Below are 17248 nucleotides of genomic sequence, written 5' to 3' on the forward strand. Positions count from 1 at the left end.
GAGTGAGATGGCAGTCACAGCTTTCCTTCTTCCCCCTGAGGACACCTGGTGTTTGTGTGGGGTGAGAAGAACCACAGACTATTGCTGGTCAGTGCTGGGGAGCAGCCGCTGAACTGGTGTTTGTGGGAGGGGGGTGCGAGAGACCCACAAACTGTTGCTGGTTGGTGCTGGGGGAGAGAGACCCACAGTGCTGAGTAAGATGGCAGCCACAACTTTACTTCTTTCCCCTGAGGACACACAATACCTAAAGCAGAGCATCTCTTGGTTTTTGTGTGGTGTGAGAGAGACCCACAGACTGTTGCTGTTTGGTGCTGGTGGAAAGAGACCCACAGTGCTGAGTAAGATGGCAGCCACAACTTTACTTCTTTCCCCTGAGGACACACAATACCTAAAGCAGAGCATCTCCTGGTGTTTGTGTGGTGTGAGAGAGACCCACAGACTGTTGCTGTTTGGTGCTGGTGGAAAGAGACCCACAGTGCTGAGTAAGATTTCAGCCACAACTTTACTTCTTCCCGCTGAGGACACACAATACCTAAGCAGAGCATCTCCTGGTGTTTGTGTGGTGTGAGAGAGACCCACAGACTGTTGCTGTTTGGTGCTGGTGGAAAGAGACCCACAGTGCTGAGTAAGATGGCAGCCACAGTTTTACTTCTTCCATGAGGATACACAATACCTAAGCAGAGAATCCCCTGGTGTTTGTTTGGGGTGAGAGAGACCCACAGGTGGTTGCTTGTCAGTACTTGGGGAGGGAGACCCACAATGCTGAGTAAAATGGCAGCCACAGCTATACTTCTTTCCCCTGAGAACACACAATACCTAAGCAGAACATTCCCTGGTGTTTGTGTGGGGTGAGAGAGACCCATAGATTATTGCTGGTCAGTGCTGGGGAACAGCAGCTTGACTGGTGTTTGTGTGGGGTGAGAGAATCCCACAGACTTGCTTGTCAGTGCTTGGGGAGGGAGACCCACAATGCTGAGTAAAATGGTAGCCACAGCTTTCCTTCTTCCCCCTGAGGACACACAATACCTAAAGCAGAGCATCTCCTGTTGTTTTTGTGGGGTGAGAGAGATCCACAGACTGTTGCTGCTGGGTGCTGGGGGAGAGAGACCCACAGTGCTGAGTAAGATGGCAGCCACAGTTTTACTTCTTTCCTTTGAGGACACACAATCCCCTGGTGTTTGTGTGGGGTTATAGGGACCCACAGACTGTTGCTGGTCAGTGCTGGGGAACAGCAGCTTGACTGGTGTTTGTGTGGGGTGAGAGAAACCCACAGACTTGCTTGTCAGTGCTTGGGGAGGGAGACCCACAGTGCTGAGTAAAACAGTAGCCACAGCTTTCCTTCTTCCCCCTGAGGACACACAATACCTAAGCAGAGCATCCCCTGATGTTTGTGTGGGGTGAGAGAGACCCACAGACAGTTGCTGATTGGTGCTGGGGGAGAGAGACCCACAGTGCTGAGTAAGATTTCAGCCACAACTTTACTTCTTCCCCCTAATACCTAATACACAATACCTAAAGTAGCTTTACTGGTGTTTCTGGGGTGAGAGAGATGCACAGACTGTTGCTGGATGGTGCTGGGGGAGAGAGATCCACAGTGCTGCAGCCACAGCTTTACTTCTTCCACCTGAGGGCAAGTAGGGAAACTTCACAGGTTCTTTTCTCCCTCATTTGTACAGCAATCGATGTGAAACTTGCTTCAAAAGTAGAACACATTTACCACTGTTAGCCCATCAGGTTTCATAACGTTTCAAATATCCACAAAATTTGGGGAATTATCTAAATATTTATTAAAAAAAAATGACAAGAGCAATCTTGAATTTTCTACCCAATGACACAAGATAACAGGAGACAATTCCCCACAACTTTCAGGAATATTCACACATCTACAGATTTTAGAGGTTTTTAAAAATTTTGACATTTTTTTAAAATAAATAAATAAAGTCGAACTGCTATTTCCATGAATGTCTCTCTCCCATATTGACCAATAGAACTTCCATTTAGGGATTTCTCTCCAGCCCAGCTTACTTACTTACTTAGACACTCCCTCGTAGTTCAAGGATGATTGTCTTCCAGATGTGGTGTCTTGGCGGTGGGTCTGTAGGTGGCTGTGGAGTGCTACTCATGATCTGCATCTTCTCCCGCAGTGGGGACATCAGTTTCCGGATGGAAGGTGGTCCCGGTCGGGGTTGGCTTGTTGCACCTTCCTCTTGGCACATTTCTCTCTTTCTTCCTGCTGGTCACAACTGACCTTCAGTTAGAGCACTCAAGGGCCAGGGATTCCCAGTTCTCGGTGTCTATGCCACAGTTTTTGAGGTTGTCTTTAAGCCCATCTTTAAATCTCTTTTCCTGCCCACCAACATCCCGTTTCCCATTCTTGAGTTCGGAGTAGAGCGACTGCTTTGGGAGATGGTGGACAACGTTGCCTGTCCAGCGGAGTTGATGGCGGAGCATCGCTTCAATGCTGGTGGTCTTTGCTTCTTCCAGCACACTGACGTTTGTCTGCCTATCTTCCCATGAGATTTGCAGGATTTTTATTATTTATTTATTTATTTATTTATTTTGCTTATATATCGCTGTTCTCAGCCCGGGGGTGACTCACAGCGGTGTACAACATAGAAAGAACAAGGTTCAAAATTCAAGACACAATCTAAAATAATCCACAGTCCAGCATTAACAAAAAACATCATCATCACAAAACGTCATCATTACTACAAAAGCCATTCCGCGTCGTCTCATCGTCCAAACCACAATCCAGTATCATTTTCCATTGTTCCATTCCTATCGTCATTACCAATCATTGCACTTCTTGTTCGAACGCCTTCTTGAACAACCAAGTCTTTAATTTCCTGTGGAATATCATCAGGGAAGGAGCCAGTCTGATGTCCACGGGAAGGGTGTTCCACAGCCAAGGAGCCACCACCGAGAAGGCCCTATCTCTCTCCCTGCCAGCCGTGCCTGTGAGGCAGGCGGGATCGAGAGCAGGGCCTCCCCGGAAGATCTCAAAGTCCTGGTGGGTCGGATAGGATAGATGCGGATAGATGCGGTCGGATAGGTATCTTGGGCCGGAACCGTTTAGGGCTTTATAGGCCAACGCCAGCACCTTGAATTGAGCCCGGTAGCAAATCGGCAGCCAGTGGAGCTGAGACATCAAGGGGGTTGTATGCTCCCTGCATCCCGCTCCTGTTAGTATCATGGCTGCCACACGTTGGACCAATGGAAGCTTCCGGGCCGTCTTCAAGGGCAACCCCACTTAGAGAGCGTTGCAGTAGTCTAAACGGGACGTAACCAGAGCGTGGACTACCGTGGCCAAGTCAGAGGCAGCACTGATAGAATCATTCCAGGATTTGTGTATGACTGTAAATAGTAGGCTTGGTTGATCAAGAAAAAAAAATGGTTCTAAACTCGTTTCGTATATAGGGGGCACTGGCGTTTCGATTTTAAAATTATTTCTCAAATTTTCTTGAAAAAAAGATCGGAAATAGCAAAAATCTGAATAGCTTCATTTACTTCGTTATTGGAAGGTGTCCCTCCCCCTGTTAGTTTAAAATCTCACAGTTTCCCTGGCCTCCCTGGTGACAAGTGGCAATGCGGAAGGGCAAGGTGTGTGTGGATACGCCCAGCTCCTCCTGAAGGCCACGCCCCCAGTGGTCTTCAGGAACAGCTGTTCTTTCCCATGACCACCTCCTTCCTCTTTGCATCGGTGGCTTTGCACACCCGGCGATGCAAATAGGGATGAGGTGGGACGTAGGTAAGTACAGCTGTTCCTGAAGGTCACTGGGGGCATGGCTTTCAGGAGGAGCTGGGCGTAGCCACGTCCACCTCATTCCCCTGTCATCCATCACCATTCAATCACCCAGGAAAGGCAAACTATGAGATTTTAAAATTAATTTTGCAGTTTGTTTCCCCTGGGTGACTGAATAGCGATGGATGGCAGGCAGGGAAATGAGGTGGGCATGGCTATGCCCAGCTCTTCTTGATGGCCACTGGGGGCGTGGCCTTCTGGAAGAGCCAGGCGTAGCCATGCCCACCTCGCCCTTCTGCATCGCCAGGGAGGCCAGGGAAACTGTGACATTGTAAAGTTTGCACCAGACATACGAAAATAATTCCGAAAAATGGGTAAATTCTTTCAGTTCTTAATTACTCCTCACACTATTCCAGCATGACTCGAAATTGTTTCTAAAATCATTGAAATATGAATTCATTCCGATTTTAGAAACTTCCGAACCAGATCATCCAAGCCTAGTAAACAGTCCATGTTTTGCAGGCATATAGCAGAGTTGGGAGGACAATCTATATATATAAATCTGTAAGGGGTGTCCAACGGGACAGCAAAACTCAAAAAAACCCCGACGAAAATTTAACAAAATTCCCATGCACATACCTCAACCCACAAGGTATGCACAAATCTCATCAAAATAGCAAACAACATTTTACCAAACCCACAATTTCCAAAACAAAGGGGGCATGCGCAGAAGCGCCCCGGTGCTAGTCCCCTGCCGCGCGCACATTGCCGGCCAATGCTCCCTGGCTGCAAACCACGCCCCCTCCCTTCGCCATCCCGCCCCTACCCGCCCTGACTCAATTCTTTCTCTCCTCCACCTCCTCCGCCACCGCCGACCACGCCCCCTCCATGGAAGCCACGCCCCCTCCCTTCACCACCCCGCCCCTTCCCACCTAGACTCAATCCTTCCCTCCTCCCACCCCCTCCGGTAAGACACGCCCCCTCCCTTCACCACCCCGCCCCTTCCCACCCAGACTGAATCCTTCCCTCCTTCCACCCCCCCTCCGGTAAGACACGCCCCCTCCCTTTGCCGCCCCGCCCCTTCCCACCCAGACTCAATCCTTCCCTCCTCCCACCCCCCTCTGGTAAGACACGCCCCCTCCCTTCGCCGCGGCGGGCCCAATCAAGGAAGAGGAAAAACATCGAAGGAAGGAAGGATACAGAGAAGGAAACATGGAAGCAAAGAGTGAAGGAAAGGAGGAAAGAGGTAGAGAAGGAAGAAGAGAGAAAGAGGAAATGAAGAGAGATGGAAAGAAATGGGTAGAGAAAGAAGGAAGGAGATAAGGAAAGAAAAGGAAGGAAAGAGGAGCGAAGGAAAAAGAGAAAGAAAGAAAGAAAGAAAGAGAAAGAGGGGGGAAGGAAGGACAGACAAAAGGAAGAATGGAAACAAAAACTAAAGGAAGGACGAAAAGAAAGGGGCAGAGAAGGAAGAAAGAGAAAGGGAAGGAAAAGAGAAAAGGAAGAAGGAAAGAGGAAGAGAAGGAAGAAAGGAGAGAAGGACAGAAATGGAAGGAAAGAGGAGCAAAGGAAGAAGAGAAAGAAAGAGAAAGAAGGGGGAAGGAAGGACAGACAAAAGGAAGAATGGAAACAAAAACCACAGGAAGGAAGAAAGGAAAGAGGCAGAGAAGGAAGAAAGAGAAAGGGAAGGAAAAGAAAAAAGGAAGAAGGAAAGAGGAAGAGAAGGAAGGAAAGAGAGAAGGACAGAAGAAAAGGGAATGAGGGAAAGAAGGAGAGAAAGAGGGAGGTAAGGTGGGCCACAGCAACACGTGGCAGGGAAAGCTAGTGGCTTTATAAACAAGCAGCTTGGTATCCCTACGGACGTCCCAGTCCTCAAACACTCTCTGCTTCATTCAGAAGTCCAGTACAAAAATTGTCCAGCCAGTTCTCCCCTTTGCAGATTCAACCATTCATTGCGTAAGTTTCCATTCTTAAGTTTAGCACGTGTCGGATATCGTCTCATAAGTATGTAATTGATTCATTTGATACGACTAATAGAAAATTCACACCCCTTGTGTGTATCCTTTCCAGTGTTGAAACATGGCTCTCATTGTTTTAATTTGTTTTAATTACCCTGAGAGTGTGAAGGGTGGGGTATAAATAAATAAATAAATTCCCTGCAAAGTGGGGAGGCTGGTGTGTGATATAAAACATTGGAAACCAACCAGGACAAACAGGAGTCCTTTCGTTCGTCATGAGCATGGCGTTTCTTGCAACTCTCGGGATGCTTGTGTTATATGCCAGCCTTTTCATTCTAGTCTTCGGGGTCTCTTGGGCGATTTATTACGACCAGACCAGGATACACATCCCACCGGGAATCCAACATCCTGGTAAAGTACGGCTTTGCCATTCAGTTCTGCAGTTTTTAGGGCTTGGGGTAAGTTCTGATCTTAACACAAATTTCTGTATCTTTGTGTATGTTTATATGACACCATTAGGCCTGGGTAACAACGGAAAAATTTGTTTCTAAAATCGATTTGTATTTGGGGGGTTTTTTTGTTTCGATATTTAAAATAATTACAAAATTTTCCTTTTAAAAAGTTCGATATTTACGAAATTTCGTAAATGGTAAAAAATTAACGAATCGATTTCCGAAACAATAGCGAATCGATTCGTTAATGGCGGACGCGACCGCGAAATACGCTAAAAAACCTCCAAAACCTTCTGAAGCTTCCCTCTCCCTCTGTTGTTGACTGTTGGTGTGATATTATAATTTTTTTTCACTAATTAAACCATAAAACTGGCCCAGACATGCGGAAATAATAACGAAACGACCTCAAAACAATAACGAAACGAATACAATAACGAAATACGAAGCATTTACAAAACGTTTTTGAAAATTCGTTTTTTTTAATAATTGCTCCAGAATGGTTCGTTATCGTTTTGTAATTGAAAAAATTAACGAATTACTAACGAATTACGAATTAACGAAATGAAACCGCCCAGCCCTAGACACCATCATATGGAAGCTCTCTCTTAGGGCTGGGCGGTTTCGTTTCGTTAATTCGTAATTCGTTAAAAAATTCGTTAATTTTTCAATTACAAAACAATAACGAACCAGTCTGGAGCAATTTAAAAAAAAAACAAATTTTTAAATCGTTTCGTAAATGTTTTGTATTTCGTTATTGTATTCGTTTCGTTATCGTTTTGAGGTCGTTTCATTATTATTTCCGCATGTCTGGGGCAGGTTTTATAGTTGTTTTTGGTTTTCTAAGGGTTTTTATAGTTGTTTTTGGTTTAATTAAGCTTCAGAAGTTCCCCCTGTCCCATTTGGAGGTTTTTTAGCGTATTGCGCGGTCACGTCCGCCATTAACGAATCGATTCGTTATTGTTTCGGAAATCAATTTGTTATTGTTTTGTAATTTTTTTCACATTTACGAAATTTCGTAAATATCGAACTTTTTTAAAGGAAAATTTTGTAATTATTTTAAATAACAATACGCAAAACCCCCCAAAAAACGAATCGATTTTAGAAACAATTTTTTTTTGTTGTTACCCAGGCCTACTCTCTCTCTCTGGATGTCAAACATGGAAAGGGATGCGATTTAGGCTTGGGTAAAATTTGATTCTAAACTCGTTTTGTTTTTAGGGGGCCCTTGCGTTTCGTTTTTTTTAATAATTCCAAAATTTTCCTTTTAAAAATGTCAAAATATACGAAATTTCGTATAATTACGAATCGATTCGTTAATGGCGAACGCGATTGCGCAATATGCTAAAAAAAACCTCCAAATGGGACAGGAGGAACTTCTGAAGCTTCCCTCTCCCTCTGTTGTTGACTGTTGGTGTGATAAAACAAACAACAACTATAAAACTTGCACCAGACATGCGAAAATAATTACAAAATAATTACAAAATAATTACGAAATAATTACAAAATAAATTGAAAAAATTGTTTCGAATCTAATTTACTCCTCACACTATTCCTGCATGGCTCAATATTGGATCGTAAGCTAATTTAAATACTAGGCCTGGGTAACAATGGAAAAATTTGTTTCTAAAATCGATTCGTTTTTTGGGGTTTTTTGCGTTTCGATATTTAAAAGAATTCCGAATTTTTTTTAAAAAAAAGTTCGATATTTACGAAATTTCGTAAATGGTAAAAAAATTACAAAACAATAACGAAACAATAATGAAACAATAACGAATCGATTCGTTAATGGCGGACGTGACCGCGCAATACGCTAAAAAACCTCCAAATGGGACAGGGGGAACTTCTGAAGCTTCCCTCTCCCTCTGTTGTTGACTGTTGGTGTGATATTATATTTTTTTTCACTAATTAAACACAAAACAACTATAAAACTTGCCCCAGACATGCGGAAATAATAACGTATTTAGTATTCATATCTTCTATTACATTGGAGGTAAATTTCAGGCAAAAATTGGTATGATAAGAAACAAAGATGGCAGGGACTTAACAGAACCTGAAGAGAAGGCGGAGAGACTATACAGAAGATCTGTATAGGAAGGATAATAATATCGAGGATAGTTTTGATGGTGTGGTGAATGAATTAGAACCAGACATCCTGAGGAGTGAGGTTGAATGGGCCTTAAGAAGCATTGCTAACAACAAGGCAGCAGGAGACAACGGGATCCCAGCTGAACTGTTTAAAATCTTAAAAGATGATGCTGTCAAGGTGATGCATGCCATATGTCAGCAAATATGGAAAACACAAGAATGGCCATCAGACTGGAAAAAAATCAACTTATATCCCCATACCAAAAAAGGGAAATGCGAAAGACTGCTTCAACTTCCGTACAGTAGCCCTTATTTCTCATGCCAGTAAAGTAATGCTCAAGATCCTGCAAGGAAGACTCCAGCAATACATGAAGCGAGAGTTGCCAGATGTTCAAGCTGGGTTTAGAAAAGGCAGAGGAACGAGAGACCAGATTGCCAACATCCAGATGCTGGATAATGGAGAAAGGCAGGGAGTTTCAGAAAAACACCTACTTCTGCTTCATTGACTATTCTAAAGCCTTTGACCGAGTGGATCATAATAAATTGTGGCAAGATCTTGGTGGGATGGGCATACCAAGCCACCTTGTCTCTCTCCTGAGGAATCTGTACAAGGACCAAGTAGCAACAGTCAGAACTGACCACGGAACAACAGACTGGTTCAAGATTGGGAAAGGCGTACGGCAAGGCTGCATACTCTCACCCAACCTTTTTAACGTGTATGCAGAACACATCATGCAAGGATGTGTGGGGCTTGATGAATGCAAAGCTGGGGTTAAGATTGCTGGAAGAAACATTAACAACCTCAGATATGCAGATGACACCACTCTGATGGCCGAAAGCGAGGAGGAGCTGAGGAGCCTTCTAATCAGGTGAAAGAAGAAAGCGCAAAAGCCGGGTTGCAGCTAAACGTCAAAAAAACCAAGATTATGGCAACAAGAATGATTGACAACTGGGAAATAGAGGGAGAAATCGTGGAGGCCGTGACAGACTTTGTATTTCTAGGTGCAAAGATGACTGCAGATGCAGACTGTAGCCAGGAAATCAGAAGACGCTTACTTCTTGGGAGGAGAGCAATGTCCAATCTTGATAAAATAGTGAAGAGTAGAGACATCACACTGGCAACAAAGATCCGCATAATCAAAGCCATGGTCTTCCCTGTAGTCACCTACGGAGGTGAGAGCGGGACCTTAGGGAAGGCTGAGCGAAGGAAGAGAGATGCTTTTGAGCTGTGGTGTTGGAGGAAAGTCCTGAGAGTGCCTTGGACTGCGAGAAGATCCAACCCGTCCATCCTCCAGGAAATAAAGCCCGACTGCTCACTGGAGGGAAGAAGACTAGAGACAAAGTTGAAGTATTTTGGCCACATCATGAGGAGACAGGAAAGCTTAGAGAAGACAATTATGCTGGGGAAAGTGGAAGGGAAAAGGAAGAGGGGCCGACCAAGGGCTAGATGGATGGATGGCATCCTTGAAGTGACTGGACTGACCTTGAAGGAGCTGGGGGTGGTGACGGCCGACAGGGAGCTCTGGCGTGGGCTGGTCCATGAGGTCACGAAGAGTCGGAGACGACCGAACGAATGAACAACAACAAAAGTTCTCTAAAGACTTTCCCCCCAAAATTATTTACATATTTACATTGCCACCACATATGTATATATGTTCCTGGTTCTTGACACCCTCTCCAACAATTTTTTGAATAATTTTTATTTATGTGTGCTAATCTTACTGGTGTTAGGTACCATTTCCATATTAACTTGTAATAATTTTCTTTAACCCGTATTGATAAGTTTTTTAGATAAAAATAAATGAAATAGAATGGCAACAATTATGGAGACAAAGACGTCTTGCATGCATACTACATTGAATTCTTCCTTGTCCTTGTTTTGCTCCAAATAGGCAGTCGCCTGTGAGAAGCTTGGCATTTGCCACAGGTATAAAGCCCTTGTCACTTTCTATAGAGCAATCCCATTAAAGAAGAGCTCAGCGTTGATTATCAAGAACTTGCTTTTTGAAGACATCCCAGTGAGAGTGTATTGGCCCAAAGCGGCTTCTTCTGGAAACAGAAAAGGAGTGGTTGTCATTTCTGGAGGCGCCGGTCTTTTCGGAAACATTAGTAAGTTCTCCGAATGAAGCCCATGAGATTCCATTTGATAGAATTGTAAGGATTTGGCATCGGACTTTAGCATAAGGTTTTCCTATCATGCCTGTAAGCGAGCCAGCAAAACAAAACAAAAATGGTTGTGATTCCTGCTTTCTGTCGGTTCTGCTTTCACACTTTATCTTCTGGGACGGTCCCAGAAGGTGTTACTGGGTGACACTAGGCTTGGGCGATCCAGTTCGTTAATTTCGTTATTCGTTATTAATTCGTATTTAAATTAGCTTACGATCCAATATTGAGCCATGCAGGAATAGTGTGAGGAGTAATTAAGAATCGAAACAATTTTTCCAATTTTTGTAATTATTTAGTAATTATTTAGTAATTATTTAGTAATTATTTAGTAATTATTTAGTAATTATTTAGTAATTATTTAGTAATTATTTAGTAATTATTTAGTAATTATTTAGTAATTATTTAGTAATTATTTAGTAATTATTTCGTAATTATTTCGTAATTATTTCGTAATTATTTCGTAATTATTTTCGTATGTCTGGTGCAAGTTTTACAATCTCGCATTTACCCCACTTCCCAGGCATGTAGCCGGGGGGGGGGGGCTTGAGGGGCTTCAGCCCCCCCCCCCCGAAATTCTCATGGTGGTTCGCGAAAAGGCCTTACTGGTGCATTATTTAAACTGTTATGTTTATTCATATCATGATCTGATCACCATAATCAATATATCCCATATGCATGGGGGTATTGGGGTAATGATACAAAAGGTTTGCTAGGCTAGACCCTCTTTCACTCAGACCCAGCCCCCCCCGAAACTCAGCCCCCCCCTCTGAAACCCCCCCTGAAAATTTTTTAGCCCCCCGAAACGAAATCCTGGCTACGGGCCTGCCACTTCCAGTCCCTTTGCTCTGCTGCTTCCCTACTCTTTCCTCATGCTTCTTCTTGCCTCACTCTGGGCTGCACTGGGCTACCTACCTTCCTTCCTTCCTTCCTTCCTTCCTTCTTTCCTTCCTTCCTTCTTTCCTTCCTTCCTTCTTTTCTTCCTTCCTTCCTTCTTTCCTTCCTTCTTTCCTTCCTTCCTTCCTTCCTTCCTTCTTTTCTTCCTTCCTTCCTTCCTTCCTTCTTTCCTTCCTTCTTTCCTTCCTTCCTTCTTTTCTTCCTTCCTTCCTTCTTTCCTTCTTTCCTTCCTTCCTTCCTTCCTTCCTTCCTTCTTTCCTTCCTTCCTTCCTTCCTTCCTTCCTTCCTTCTTTCCTTCCTTCCTTCTTTTCTTCCTTCCTTCCTTCTTTCCTTCCTTCCTTCTTTTCTTCCTTCCTTCCTTCCTTCTTTCCTTCTTTCCTTCCTTCTTTCCTTCCTTCCTTCCTTCTTTTCTTCCTTCCTTCTTTCCTTCCTTCCTTCCTTCCTTCTTTCCTTCCTTCCTTCTTTCCTTCCTTCCTTCCTTCCTTCCTTCTTTCCTTCCTTCCTTCCTTCCTTCCTTCCTTCCTTCTTTCCTTCCTTCTTTCCTTCCTTCTTTCCTTCCTTCCTTCTTTTCTTCCTTCCTTCCTTCTTTCCTTCTTTCCTTCTTTCCTTCTTTCCTTCTTTCCTTCCTTCCTTCCTTCCTTCCTTCCTTCCTTCTTTCCTTCCTTCCTTCCTTCTTTCCTTCCTTCCTTCCTTCTTTCCTTCCTTCCTTCCTTCCTTCCTTCTTTCCTTCCTTCCTTCCTTCCTTCCTTCCTTCCTTCCTTCTTTCCTTCCTTCCTTCCTTCTTTCATTCCTTCCTTCCTTCCTTCCTTCTTTCCTTCCTTCCTTCTTTCCTTCCTTCCTTCTTTTCTTCCTTCCTTCCTTCCTTCCTTCTTTCCTTCCGTCCTTCCTTCCAGCTGGCAAATCCCACATTCCCCCTTCCCTCCTCTTTCTCCTGGCATCCTTCTTGCCCAAAATTTGTCATTACTTTATTTTTCATACCCTCACTCTATGCCACAGGAATGCGTTGCCAGGTACAGCTAGTATATAATATAATATAATATAATATAATATAATATAATATAATATAATATAATATAAAATACAATTATAATATAATATTATAATATATCTTATATTATATTATATTATATTATATTATTATAATACTATTATATTATAGTACTGTATATTATTATATTATATTATATTATATTATATATTACTATATTATTATTATATTATATAATATTATATAATATTATATAATATAATAATATAATAATAATATAATATACAATAATATAATATTATAATAATATAATATATAATATTATAATATAATATAATATACAACAATATAATATAATAATATTATAATAACATAATATAATATAGTTGTTGTTTGTTTTCTCACACCAACAGTCAACAACAGAGGGAGAGGGAAGTTTCAGAAGTTCCCCCTGTCCCATTTGGAGGGTTTTTTTATAGCATATTGCGCAATCGCGTCCGCCATTAACGAATCGATTCTTAATTTTATGAAATTTCGTATATTTCGAAATTTTTAAAAGGAAAATTTCGGAATTCTTAAAAAAACGAAATGCAAGGGCCCCCTAAAAACAAACAAGTTTAGAACCAATGTTTTCCGTGGTTACCCAAGCCTAGGTGACTCCTGTTCGGCCCCACAACCATTGTTGTGTGGCGTCCCACAGGGATCAATTCTGTCCCCGATGTTGTTTAACATCTACATGAAGCCGCTGGGAGAGATCATCCAGAGTTTCGGACTGAGGTGTTATCTCTACGCAGATGATGTCCAAATCTGTCACTCCTTCTCACCTGTTACCAAGGAGGCTGTCCAGACCTTGAACCGGTGCTTGGCTGCTGTGTCGGACTGGCTGAGAGCTAACAAATTGAAATTGAATCCAGACAAGACAGAGGTCCTACTGGTCAGTCGTAAGGCCGAACAGGGCATAGGGTTACAGCCTGTGTTAGATGGGGTTACACTCCCCCTGAAGACGCAGGTTCGCAACTTGGGAGTGATCCTGGACTCATCGCTGAGCCTGGAACCCCAGGTCTCGGCAGTGGCCGGGAGAGCTTTTGCACAATTAAAACTTGTGCGCCAGCTGCGCCCGTACCTTGGGAAGTCGGAGCTGGCCATGGTGGTCCACGCTCTTGTTACATCCCGAATAGATTACTGCAATGCGCTCTACGTGAGGTTGCCTTTGAAGACTGTTTGGAAACTTCAATTAGTCCAACGGGCGGCGGCTGGATTACTCACCGGAGCATCATACAGGGAGCATACCACCCCTCTGTGATGTCAGCTCCACTGGCTGCCGATCCAGTTCCGAGCACAATTCAAAGTGCTGGTTCTGACCTACAAAACCCTATACGGCTCCGGCCCAGCGTACCTGTCCAAACGTATCTCCTTCTACGTCCCACCTCGGAGTTTAAGATCTTCTGGGGAGGCCCTGCTTTCGGCCCCACCTTTATCACAAGTGAGACTGGTGGGGACGAAGGACAGGGCCTTCTCGGTGGTGGCCCCTTGCCTGTGGAATGCACTCCCCGGGGATATTAGGACATCAACATCCCTCCTCTTCTTCAGGAAGAAGCTAAAAACCTGGATGTGGCACCAGGCCTTCGGGTAAGCTGGCAGATGAACGAAGACAACCAATAATGACCAGAGTAGGAAAGGACAATGACAATGATAAATGGCTTACGGACTTGGATTTGGTGAACACTGACCACAAGATGTTTTTATTGCTGCTAATTATACTGTCTGATTGTTTTAATCAGTTATAACTGTGATATTATGTGGTAAATTTGTGTATTGTATATTGCATTGTATGTTGTAATTGTTAGGCATCGAATTGTGCCTTTTGTAAGCCGCCCCGAGTCCCTAGGGCAGGCATGGGGAACCTTCGGCCCTCCAGGTGTGGTGGACTTCAACTCCCACAATTCCTTGAGGCCAAGGTAAGCCTTTGGGGCGAATGCCGAGCCTCAAGGAATTGTGGGAGTTGAAGTCCACCACACCTGGAGGGCCGAAGGTTCCTGACCCCTGCCCTAGGGGGTTGAGAAGGGTGGGGTAGAAGCACCCCAAATAATAATAATAATAATAATAATAATAATAATAATAATAATGGCAGCTGTGTGTTTTTTTTTTCCTTGTCAGCCAATCACATGGCTTTCTGCAAAGTTGGTCTCCTCCCCGCAGTGTCTTGTAGTTTTTTTTATGAAAAAAACTTTTTAAAATTCCTAAAAATCAGTGTGACTGAAACTGTCAGTAATCTCTTTTCAAACTTTATGTGTTTATTAGATATGTGCGACCCTCGCTGCTGCCACATTGCTGAGGCAACCGATTCTGTAGTTGTGTGCATTGAGTAAGTGACTTCATACTTATCCTGGTTATATTGGTTAGTAGACTTGCTTGATAAAAAATGGTTCAAAACTTGTTTCAGATGTAGGGGGTGCTGGTGGTTCAGTTCGAAAGTCAATTCCAATTTTCACAGAAAAAAAATGTTCAAAACTTTTTGAAACCCCCGAGATTTCCAAATCCTTTCCTTAATACGAGGGGTATTTTTTAAGTAAGGTCCGTTTTGTTGTAGACACTAGTAGTTCGCGCGCATACTGTAACGAGCACGTGCGTCGTGTACCGGCATGCCTCGGGAACAACTGTGCTCAGTTTCTGGTTCTGTTCTGTGCTTTAAAGACTATCAACTCATCCTCCGCATGTGAGGTTCGCTCAGTGATACAGTTTTTGTCAGCAAGGAACCTGCCTGCTGCAGAAATTCATCGACAGATTTGTGAAGTGTACATTGATACTGTTATGAGTGAAAGCAAAGTGCGTAAGTGGGTACGACAATTCAAAGATGGCCGTGACAACGTCCATGATGAGGACCGCTCCGGTCGCCCTTCTTTGATTACAGACGATTTGGTGGTTTCAGTTGAAGCGAGGATTCGTGAGAACAGGCACTTCACAATAATGGGTCTCTCAAATGAATTTCCTGACGTGTCGAGATCAGTGCTTTACAACATTGTTTCTGAACACCTAAAGTTTAGGAAACTGTGCTCCCGTTGGATCCCGAAACTCCTAACAGAGGATCACAAAAACCAAAGATTTGAGTGTGCGATCAAATCAAATCGTCTGTAATCAAAGAAGGGCATTTTTTTTGCTATTACTGTTTTATTTATTGGGAGATTTCAAAGTGTATGTTTTTAAAGCTGTGAAAACTGTTGTAAAAACAGTTGTGAAAACTGCCTAGCTTGTGTAGAGTTAACAGACCACAGAAGTTTGAATATTTCCTAGAAGGATAAATGTGAAATGACTTCCTCCTTCCTCTGTGTGAGACATTTTTTAAGTCCTCCAACATAATTATTATCTGAGTTAAACTTTTTGGGTGTGTATGCGCAGCGGAAGAGGTTGCTAGATCAAACAGACACAGGACTCCAAAAATTCCAGGACTCTGCAGTTTTCCAGTTTCAAAATAACACAAAGTTCACTCAGTACTTCTACACACGTCTATTCTAAGCGGGCAAAAATCAGGAACTACAAAGCACAGCACAAAACAGTTTTCTGAACATCTGCTTATCTCACTTCTCTAGCCGGATCCTCCCTTTTTCTTCCCAGCCAGAGAACCGTTATCTTACTTCTGTCAAGGTTACTCTTTCTCTGCTTCTTTGCTTCTCACAGTATTTCTCATGCACAATTTAACATAACAGAATCTATATTGAATTACATCTTAACCCATTCTTGATTACATAGAAACACATTGAAAAAACACACATGCATACCTTCAATAATTCTGACAATTCTGTGCTATGTTTCCACCTCAAGATGACCATAGGGTAATTCTGGAGGACCTACTTATGCTTTTGAAGAAGTTGTTCATTTCAGTAAGATTTGTTATTATTATGATTTCACATTGATAGAATGCATCACCTAGATGTACGGATTCAAGCCATTTCTCATTTCTGCTTCAGGTTTCGCCTGGCTCCGGATCATCCATTCCCAATCCCAGTGATGGATTGCTGCACGGCTACCATACACTTTTTGAAAAATGCAGAGGAATACGGAGTGGACCCCAATCGCATCGTTGTCTTCGGAGAATCTAGTGGAGGAACATTTGCTGCAGCTGTTTGTCAACATCTGGCAACAAAGAAGGATCTCCCAAAGCTCCGAGGTCAGGTTCTTATATATCCATTCTTTCAAGCAATCGATTTCAATTTGCCTTCTTATCAGCAAAGCCATTCAGTTCCTATTTTGTTCAAGAAACGAGCCTTGATATTTGGCATGATGTATCTGACTGGGAAGAGGATCAACGTGGAGGGCATAATGAAGAACGCTCATGTTCCCAAGCATTTGTGGGCGAAATACAGAAAATGGATCAATCCTGACTACATTCCAGAAGAATTTAAGGGCAGGGGCTACGTGCCCATGGAGCCAGCTCCGTTTTCCCAAGAACTTTATGAAATCTGCAAAGAATGCATTAACCCAATGTTTTCCCCGCTTTTAGCAGAAGATGACATCATTCGACAGCTCCCCAAGACTTTCCTATTAACCTGCGAATACGATGTAGTCCGGGACGATGGGCTCTTGTACAAGAAACGGCTAGAGGACAATGGCGTCCCAGTGACGTGGTATCACATCAAGGAGGGCTTCCACGGAATAATACATAACTATGGCAACTGGATAATGGAATACCCAACTGCGAGAAGCCATTACCAACATGTGATTCATTTCCTTAACAATTTATAAAACACTTCATCAATTTCTTTCAACGCTTACCAGTTCTTCCAATAATTCAGTTGATGTGAACATTGGGTTGACCGTAGAGAAACACGTTCTTTGTTTTTCCTAAGATGTTGAGATACACTTATGTAGAGATAGTGTTACATGGAGAAATTGGGGTCATAATGTTGGAAGAGACCACAAAGAAGTTCAATGCTATTCTAACAAAACAGACATGATCCCAGCCGTCCTG

At 43.1% G+C, this 17248-nt stretch overlaps 1 protein-coding gene across 1 annotated transcript; it reads left to right on the forward strand.

Moving 5' to 3' along the window:
* Window positions 1-5978: 5978 nt before the first annotated feature.
* On the forward strand, window positions 5979-17022 carry LOC132764947 (arylacetamide deacetylase-like 4). Its single transcript, XM_067472906.1, has 4 exons — window positions 5979-6155; window positions 10127-10343; window positions 14584-14647; window positions 16248-17022. The coding sequence occupies exons 1-4, from the start codon at window positions 5979-5981 to the stop codon at window positions 17020-17022; spliced, it is 1233 nt and encodes a 410-aa protein (XP_067329007.1).
* Window positions 17023-17248: the final 226 nt, after the last annotated feature.

The sequence above is a fragment of the Anolis sagrei genome, chromosome 13, assembly GCF_037176765.1.
Source record: "Anolis sagrei isolate rAnoSag1 chromosome 13, rAnoSag1.mat, whole genome shotgun sequence".
NCBI classification, from domain to species: Eukaryota; Metazoa; Chordata; class Lepidosauria; order Squamata; family Dactyloidae; genus Anolis; species Anolis sagrei.